The sequence below is a fragment of the Pinus tabuliformis genome, chromosome 7, assembly GCF_031772625.1.
Source record: "Pinus tabuliformis cultivar Carrire ecotype Pingquan chromosome 7, CPIR1, whole genome shotgun sequence".
Lineage (NCBI taxonomy): Eukaryota > Viridiplantae > Streptophyta > Pinopsida > Pinales > Pinaceae > Pinus > Pinus tabuliformis.
Window position 1 is genome coordinate 319,797,107 of NC_142293.1, and position 10,664 is coordinate 319,807,770.

General features: G+C 39.7%; 1 protein-coding gene across 1 annotated transcript; it reads left to right on the forward strand.

Annotated features, from left to right (window-relative positions):
* The first annotated feature begins 8,707 nt into the window (after positions 1–8,707).
* On the forward strand, positions 8,708–9,382 carry LOC149247220 (uncharacterized). The gene has a single exon (XM_089443626.1). The coding sequence runs from the start codon at positions 8,708–8,710 to the stop codon at positions 9,380–9,382; it is 675 nt and encodes a 224-aa protein (XP_089299752.1).
* Positions 9,383–10,664: the final 1,282 nt, after the last annotated feature.

Genomic DNA, 10,664 nt, shown 5'->3' on the forward strand with positions numbered 1-10,664 from the left:
ATCCAGATACTACTCATTTAGTAGAGATTTTTCTTACTTCCACTTTCTTCTTCTTTGAAGGAGAATTCTATGAGTAGACCTACGGGGTTGCCATGGGCTCCCCCCTGTCCCTAGTTGTTGCTAATCTTTTTATGGAAAACTTTGAATCTAGGGCATTGGCCTTAGCTCAGCTCCTGCCTAAGCTTTGAAAAAGGTTTGTAGATGACACTTGTGTCATCTGGTCTCATGGCCAAGAAGAGTTAGATTAGTTTTTTCAACATCTCAACGATCAATCTTCCTCCATAAAGTTTACTATGGAACAAGAAATTGATGGTTTCCTTCCTTTCCTTGATGTTATTATTTCGAAAAAGGATGGCGGTTCTTTCTCCCACCAGGTGTTTCAGAAAAAAAAGCTCATACTGAGCAGTATCTTCATGCCAACTCTCATCATTTCCCTGCTCAAAAGTTGGGTGTTCTCAACACTCTTGCCACTCGGGCGTTGAGAATATCTGATGAAAAGAACCTTGAGAAGGAGAAAGCCCACCTCCTTGATGTTTTTGTTAATAATGGATATAGTAGGCACCAAGGTTTGAAAGCTTTCCTTCAAGCTAGCAGAGGTCCCAAGTCTAAGAAAGAACCTAAAGACCGAATCTCAGGGGTGCATCTCCCTTTCATCCAGGGGACCACTGACAAGATCGCAAGGCTTCTTAGGAAGCATAATGTTCCCTCTACCTTTAGACCCCTTAACACTATTCATAAATCCCTTAGATCTGTAAAGGACCCTATTGGCCCCAAGGACATGAAAGGTGTTTATGTTATTCCTTGTTTTTGTGGGACCCCCTATGTTGGTGAAACTGGGCGCTCTATTAATCAAAGGATTCATGAGCACGCAGCCGACATCAAACATGGGAGGACCATGTCTTCAGCCTTGGCTAAACACGTGGAGAAGTCTAAACATCACATTTGTATTGAGGAAACCTAGGTTATTACCAAGATTGCTCCTTTCCATCACCGTAAGTTTAGGGAAGCCATAGAAATTGAAAGAAGGACGAGCAATCTCAATAGGGATGACGACTAGAAGATCAGCAGTTGTTGGATCCGTGCTCTTTCCTATTAACCCCCCATCTACCCTCTTGTGTGGTTTTATTCCCCTGTCTTCTGAAGATTTTTCCTTTCTATATATATATATATTCCTATTTTATTAATAATTTCTATTTGTTCCTATAATAATATTCTTTTTAGGTTTACGTTTTTAATTTATTAAGAGGATTATTTAATTTTTATTCATTTTTTTCATACTTGTTATTTTAATTTTTTTTCCTATAATAATATTCTTTTTAGGTTTATGTTTTTAATTTATATAATAATATTCTTTTTAAGTTTATGTTTTTAATTTATTTAAACCCAATTAGTAGTCATTTATATTTTACCCTATTTAGAACTTATATTTGAGTAAAATTAATATATTTAATAAACATTGCTAAATTAAAAAAAAATATTTTATTTTAAATTAATCAATTAATAATTGGATTTGATATTTTTTACATATATAAATAAATAAACTTATTTAACTAATTTATTAACTTTCATTTTTATAATAATTTAAGTTTATTTGTAGAATTCATGGGGTCTCTTAACAGGATAGTCATTTAGTTTTAAATAAAATGGCTAATTCTAACAATTAAGTTATTATTTAATATCTTTTCTCTAGTTCTGGTCAATCCATTGTAGTCATTTTATGTGGTTAAAAGTAGTTGTTTCTTTCAAGTTGTTTGAATGACTGGTCTCTCTATTTAACTTGTTGCCATGATCTAGTTCTTCAACTTGTCTTGACGATGAACCACACTTGTTGGTTCGAAACGCACTTGTTGATTTGAAATGCACCGACAAATGAATTTTGATGTGATTATCGCCAAGAAAACATATTTATAAACTTGATATGAGTCACATAAATCTTAATTCAATATATTTATATTGTAAAATATATATTAAGATCCAAATAATTAAATTCAAATGATGAAGAAAAAATAAATAAATTAAACATAATTTCATTTTCTTACCTTTCTATTTAAAAAATATAACTATAACAAATATTTAAAAAATATAATTATAGTAACATAATATAAGTATTGAGTTTTCATTTTTCATATTTTAAATATAATGTAAAATATGTATATTAAGTACTGAGTTTTCAATTTTCATATAATTATATCGTAAAATATGTATTAAGATCCAAAGAAAAGTAGTTAGAGAAAAGTAAGATGATGCGAAAGTAGGTATGGTTTATGTTTAAAATATATAATTACAAAATATGTGATGGTGTGTTATGCAAATACACATGAAAAAAAAATGTATGTGATAAAGGTTAGTATTTACGTGATTTTATTTATTATTATTGAAATTAAATTTATTTATAATTTATTTTTATTAAAAAAAAATTGTTTTTCAATATAATAAAAGTCACGCGTTGGCACAATAGACGTGCAATAAGAACCACGTCGTTTTTTTTGAAATAATCTATTATATTATCACATTTATATTTCATAATAAAAGTTATAATTTATAATTATTAAAAGGTTAATGCTATAAAAGTTTATTATATAATGTAATAACATAAATTAAATGGTTAATAAAAATGTATAAATCTATTATTAATTTTATGTATAAATTTTTAATCAAAAATAAAATCATAATATATCAATTTTGTATTATTTTTTTTAAGTTTCATAAATATATTTATATTATTGAAAATTTTATATTACATTGATAGTTTATATTTCCTAAAAAAATTTAGGATCCCTTGTGTTAGTAGTGGGAATAAAGTTCGCTCTGAGTATCAGTAACAATCTTAACAATCTTAAATCCTTTTAGTAGCAATTTCAGATCCCAGGATTAATTTCTACATTATTAAAAAAACTTACAAAATGTTAAACTAGGTAGACAAGACGTTGCCCACAAAGAGTTACATGCATAAGTGTGTTCAGAGCAAGTCAGATAAAAAACCAATATTTGCATATGACATACTAAAACACCATGAACATGACACAAGCATAGAAAAGCTATGCATAGCTTGTTTCCAAAATGAAATGCCAAGAACCTTGAGAAACTACTAATTTGATGAGATAACTTGAAAGAGGGAGTTGGAATTGCCTTGAGGTGGAATCTTTGCTAGAGCGTTGATGACTGGTGGTGCTTTAGGTTGCACATTTGATGCAGAGTTGGAGTTAGGCACCACAAAACACTCTACTCGTGTTAATTTGGCCACAATTTCATCTAGATTGTATTTGATATCCCAAAGAATTCACTTAATCTCCTCTTGTCCTGCAAATAACGGATAATCGTCGACTTGCTTGTCACATATTACCATGTGAAGCAAGGATTTTTAGTTGACGGTGCACAACAACTAAATGAAGGAAATTGAGCCTCCTTTTTCAAAATTTGCCTTGGTCTAGAGTCCACCTGAAGGTGCCATTGATTTTAGAGTTAGAAAAGTATGACCAATCCCCAAATTCCCTTGCTTCCAAGTGAAGAATCTCATTCCTCACTTCAGTGAGAACAAAGTTGAAATGATAAGCCACAAATTGCCAACCACGGAGACGTTGACGACGAGAGGAAGATGCGCTTGAAGCGCCATCCCAACGACTGGGTAAACATTGTATTCATACTCAAAAGAATTATTAAATCTTCTCTTATCTTTGCAATACTAGTACATAATGCCAAACTAATGAGCCATAAATACCGAACTATAAATAATTTTAAAATATAAATAAAAAAATTAACTGTTGGAAAACCGCAACATCAAATACTACAAAATAGCTCTTCAAATATTAAAAGCATACAATTATTTATGAGAAGAACTTTTATATAAGCTTAACCTATAGTTTAATTTTTAAAAATACACTTTTGTGGGTGGTAGCACAATTGGCAAAGGCAAATCCTTGCGTATCCAAGTGATCGGAAGTTCAATCTCACCGGACATATCTCACCGACTACAATACACATGCCTAAATTTTAGCACATTAATTATGAATAACTATCTCATTTCAATTTTTAGAAATTTATTGTAATATGCAATTCTAAAATGGACTTTACTTGAGAAAATTGATATATGAAACCCAAACTAAAACCATTAACTTAAAAATATATGTTCAAAACTAATTGAACATATTTATATTTCATTTATATATATATATATATATTTTTAATAAAATGATATAAATATAAGAAAATTAATATTATTATTTTCTTAATTTGTATATTATTTAAATTAATAATAAATTTTAATTAATAAAAAATTATATTTAAGAAACCTATTGAACTTTATTAAAAATTATGGGAAAGTTAACAAAAAATTATATTTAAGAAACATATTGAACTTTATTAAAAATTATGGGAAAGTTAATTCAAGGAAAAATTGTTAACTTAAATGACAACATTTTTTCAATCGGCATTTTTTTCCGATATAATTTAACATAATCAGTGATAATTGTTATATGTATGAAAAAAATAGGAATAGAAACACTCATATTAATAACACTCATAGTATATGAACTGGAGGTGTAGAGGGATGTTCGAGGCGAGGACTCGAGGATGGCTCTGAGGCGCGAGGGCGAGTACGGCTGACACGTCGTGTCTACTGTACAGTGACGCAGATGGCAGATTTGGGCAGCTACACGTAGTCAACATGTTTGGGGCCTCAGTATTTTCCTTAACCCCAACACTAGCATTCTCAGAAAGTTTTTTTTTTACTGTGTTGTTTTTACTATTCAGCTCTGCGCCCTTCACCTAGGCTCGGGTCCCCTACGACCACTCCTCCTGCAGCTTTCTTTGGCGGTTACTCACAGGCAACTGGCATTTTCAAGCCCTCGACAGCTATGGACCTCGAACTTGTAGATTACTCGGAGGACCCGCTGACGGAGGGAGTTATCTGGACGACCTTGCACTCACCAAAGGCAGACCGTGCTTCGTTTAGCTGTGACCTGAACGAGACCATTACTGACTTACCTCCATTTCCGGGGCCTTCAACCCATCTGGTGGTCCTGCCGGATGATCCCCCGACCTGGCCGTCCCTCTCCTCCCCCCCATCGTCACCATCCTCGATAGGGTTTGTTTCCGGCTGCCTAAACCCTAACCCTCTAGAGATCTGCACAAGACCTACCCACCTTCCTACATCCTCTTGTCACGCTCTCGTTTTTCCTTGCTCGTCGACCCCGATAGCCTTGGTATCGCTTTCCTTGCCTCCTCCCCCCATCCCTCCCTCTGGAAGCTTTACAATCATACCACCCTTATCGGAACCCCTCCCATCTGCTACACTCTCTCAACCCAAGGACCCCCCTGTCTCTGAAAGTAACCCTACTCAAAGGGATGACTCATCTGAGGGAGCAAGACCTCGCAAGAAAGCCAAGTGCTTTAGATCCAAAGCAAACGACATCATATTGCGACTTGAGGAAGATATCCAACTAGCATATACCATGGACATTGCGGACAAGGTTTTCGTCAGAAGGATTCGCGGGTGGAACTACTCTGCGGCTTGTCTCAAAGCATGGGCATTAGAGGTCTGGGGGCATCACTTGGCAGACCTACCCACTATTCAGACCTTTGTGAGGGGCTGGTTCGCTAGGCCCGATCACACGAACTAGGTCTTATCATCTTACTGGCATTTTGAACACACGCCTGTCCTCTTAAAGCGATGGTCACCACTTTTCGATCTGGAAACAGAGTAGATAGGGGTTGGTTCGATATGGATCAGATTACCAAGGCTTCCACCACATTTCTGGTCGGAGGACATTTTTCGATGCATTGGAAACTCGCTCGGCATGTACATGGAGTTTGACAAGTCCTACCTCTCCACTAGGAAGATGGCTTATGCCAGAATTCTGGTACATATGGACACAAGAGGGGGTCTGTAGGAGCATATTACCATTCAATGGTGGAATTACACCAGGAAGCAATTGTTGGACTATGAAGGACTGCCCTATAGATGTCGTCGATGCCATAAGGTTGGACATGTGTTCACGGATTGTCTACTGAATAACAAAGGGGGGAAAGACACACGATCATGGCACGACCAACACAGCCCCTCAAGATCCATCCCAACATGTAACGGAGGCCAGAGAGCAGACAATGCAGGCACCTGTGGTGGAAGGAAGGGAGCTCGATCAAGGTGCTAAGAAGAAGCGGGGGAAAGCTCCACTTCGGCCACCCTCTCCTCCACTGACGAGAGCTCGGGCGGCTTCAGGGGACGCTTTCACCATGGGTATGGAAAACCCTCCTCTCTCTTTTGCTTTCTCTGCATCAGATATACATTTACCATCATTTTCTCATTCACCTAATACATTTTTTCGCCCCCCGGAAGATCCCCTTTGTCCCTCCCCCACATCTCCGGCTCTCCCCCCCCTTCTGAACCCCTTCGGCAGTTCCACATTAATCAGGCTTGTTCCATTGCGCCTCCTCCCCCCATTTACACCCCTCCTATATCCTCTATCCCCGAGGCCCCCCTGCTCCAGCCCTCGGCTCAATCCATCTGTCCCGATCATCTATACCCTACACGCTCAAACAACTGTTCACAAAGCCCCGACGCGGTAGGGTTTGCTGTCGACTCCTTCCAATCCTTACCCAAGCCCTCTCGGGGCCGTCCCTCCTCTCTAACCAGAGCCAAAAACCAGGCAAGGGAGGAGATCACCTCGGGGGAACAAAGCATAATAGATTGGGTTCTTAGAGCAGAGAAAACCCTTAATCCCCCCCCCCCATGAAGATGCTCTCTTTTAACTGCCATGGGATGGCTAGTCCCGAGAAAAAACTAGCCTTGAGACGCTTGATCTCATCGGAAGTTGTCGATATCATTTTTTTACAAGAAACCCTAGGACCTGCCTGCTCTATCTCTTCTATCCTTGAATCTTGGCTCCCGGGCTGGTCCTTTCACTCGCTTGATGCAACAGGCCGATCTGGAGGGGTAGCCCTGGGTGTATGTACCCACTCCATCAAATTGATTAGTGTTTGGGGAGGCATTGGATATATGGGAGCTGACATTTTCTCATCATCCCTAGAAGCCAGTTTCAGAATCATCAATGTATATGGTCCCTGCCAAGACAGGGCCAAATACTGGCAGAAGCTGCTAAATTCATCTATCTTGCTACAAGATAACATCATTCTGGGAGGGGACCTAAACTTTTCCATAGGTTATGCTGAATCATGGGGTCATCAAGCTCAAGTGGACACCCTATCAGTCTTTTTTGAGAATCTATTGGAGGAGCACAACTTGATCGATATCCCCTCTACTAAAATTCAACCCACCTGGAGGAACAATCGAATAGGTGAGGCCAGCCTGGCTAGGAGGCTTGACATATTCCTCATCAAAGAAGCACTAACCAGCAGTGGATCACACATCAGACAATGGGTTGGCATGAGTGGCCTATCAGACCATAGACCCATCTACCTGGAGATACAAGATGCCAGCCAAAAGCCCAAGGCACCTTTTAAATTTAACTCCACATGGCTAAAGGACGCGGACTATACAAGGATGGTGGGTGATTTCTGGAAGACCCACCCAGTTGGCATCGAGGGAAACATAGCAAAGGGGTTTGCACATAACATGAAGGAATTTAAATCCCTCTCAAAAGAATGGGCTTGAAGGAAACGAGAATAGGACGAGCAAGTGCTAAGGGTAGCAGAGGAGGCAATCCTTACTTTGGAAGAGGGCACTGGAGGAATCATTGACTCTTAGGAACAAAAAGACAAAATGGCCTCTCTCCTACAAAGAAGGACTCAAATCCTAAAGGACAGAGAGGAGAGTTGGAGACTCCAAAGTCGAGCTATATGGCTCAAGGAGGGGGATGACAACACAAAATTTTACCATAAATATGCAAATGGGAGGAAGGCGATCAACACTATATGGGAACTTAAAAACGGACAAGGACACTCAGTGCAATCCTTTCGTGAATTGGCAGCTCTGGCGAACTCTCATTTCAAAGACATCTTCAAAGAACCCCCTATAGCTACCTTGGCCAAAGTAATGCGTATAGCACAACCCTTCCCCAGTTTTGTGGATCAGGAGGCTGCACAGGAACTTATCAAAGAAGTATCCCTAGATGAGCTCAAAGCTACTCTTAAGTGGCTTAAGAAGGATAAGAGCCCAGGACCAGATGGCTGGACAATAGAGTTCTACATTGCCTTCTATGACATCTTAGGGTTGGATCTCCTAAGACTTATAGAAGAATGCCGCAGAAAGGGAAGGATGTGGGAAGGCCTCAACTCCACTTTCATTGCTCTCATTCCTAAAGTTGATAAGCCCTCAACCTATGATGACTTTATACCTATCTCACTTTGCAACTGCATCTATAAAATCATCGCAAAAATCATTGCGAACTGCCTCAAGCCTATCGTGTTGTCACACATCTCCCCTAAGCAGTTTTCTTTCTTGCAGAACAGAAAGATACATGAGGTTGTTGGCACTGCACAGGAGCTCCTCCATTCTGTCCAGACTAGAAAACTTAAAGGGATGATCTTGAAAATCGACCTCTCCAAAGCTTTTGACAGAGTTAATTAGCTTTACATCCGAATCCTGTTAACCCACCTAGGCTTTCCCTTCCCCTTCATTAAATGGGTCATGAGTTGCATCACCAATGTATCTTATAGTGTGCTAGTAAATGGTTCGGCCTCCCCATTTTTTCACGCAGAATGAGGGTTGAGGTAGGGCTGCCCTCTCTCCCCCCTTCTTTTCCTTCTCGTAATGGAAGGCCTTAGTAGACTACTCGGAGAAGAGCATAGACAAGGACGAGTCAGGGGAATCAAAATCACCGATGCATGCACACTAACCCACTTGTTGTTTGTTGACGATGTGCTTATTTTCCTTAATGGAGGTATAGGTGATCTCACATCCTTCCAACATGCCCTGGGGACTTTCCTAACAGCCATGGGAATGGTGCTAAATGAGGCAAAATCCACTATCACTGCCACAAGATGCTCCCAACTGGAATTTCAATTTTCACTCAAGCGATTCGCCTTCACTGTGCTGCCACTCGAAGAAGGATTGAAGTATCTAGGCTACAGGTTAAAACCCCTTGGATACAAAATTGCAGACTGGCTATGGCTTATAACCAAGGTAGAAAAGCGACTAAACATCTGGTATCACAAATATTTATCCAGAGCATGGAGACTGGTTTTAATTAAGGCAGTTCTGGAAGCAACACCAGTATATTGGATGTCGTTGTCATGGATACCTCGAGGCATTCTGGCCCGTCTACAAAACATCTGCTGTCGTTTCCTGTGGAAAGGAAAGCAGCCCGGGAGGACTTTTGCATGGACAAACTGGGAATCTCTTGCTCTACCAAAGCGATGGGGAGGATGGGGGATCAAGAGGTTGGACTTGTTCTCCAAAGCCTTGGCAGCTAAGTTAGGATGGTAGCTACTCAACAATCACAGCTTATGGACGAGGGTGGTCGTCTCCAAGTACATATCCCCCTTCAACATCATCGATTGGATAAGACAGAGCCATAGGAACACAGCTAACATATCCATCATTTGGAAGGCGGTACTAAACACCAAGGAGCTCATACGAAATGGATTGACATGGAGAATCCGGTCTGGGGCACAGGTGCATTTAGGCATGGACCCCTGGGTTGGATGTGGCAATGCCCACAGATTAACAGAGGAGCTGAGAGCTTTTCTATCCGAGCAAGGCATTACGCACATTTGTCATATAGCTGACAATGCTCAATCTACCCTTTTCAATAGGCCTGGAAAATAGGAACCCAGCTTAACATACCACTATGGGGACAACAGGAATGGCGGGACTTCACAAAAGCTTTAATCGAAGCTCACATAAGAATCACAGAGGGGGACGATGAACTTATTTGGGCATTCACCAAACACGGCATATACACCCCCAAAATAGGATATCAAGTGTTGATGGAACCTCACAAGCCTCCCACTATTGAGCCATGGTGGAATCTTATATGGAAATTGAAGGCAGCCCCTAGAACGAGGCTTCTCATGTGGTCCATACAACATAATAAGGTCCCGACCAGTGCTAATCTGATGAAACAATCTTTCTTTGGCCCTTTTTGGTGTCACCTCTACAAGAACAGTTGTGAAGACACGGATCATCTTTTCCTAAGCTGCCCCTGTACACAAGAGCTTTGGAATAGCACACTTACTTCACTTCCTATTACGCCCCGATGGCAGGGAAACAACATTGCAGAAGCTTGGAAACAATGGTGGACAGAAGCTTCTGAAAAAGAAAGGAACATTCCTCTTCTCATATGTTGGGCTATCTGGATAGCCAGGAATCGTATCATTTTTCAGCAAAAGACCCCAAATTGGCCCTCTATTTTGACCAGAATCTTAGCCGATTACCACTCCATTCCCGATGAAGGCTCTCAGCCACCCCAAAGAAGCATATATCCGGAATCCATCAACACTACCCAACCATGGGCTTATTTTGATGGCTCGGCACAGGAGACTAGATGTGGAGGGGGTGCTATATTACACTTATCTGAATCTCACTCTTACAAAATTCAAATGGGACTGGGCAGAGGGACAAATAACTTTGCTGAGCTTTTAACAGCCAAAAACCTCATACACTTTGCATTGAACAAACAGTGTTTAAATTTACAACTTTTTGGTGACTCTAAAATAGTATGCAACTGGTTAAACAAAAAATCTCAATGCAATGCATTTTCACTAAG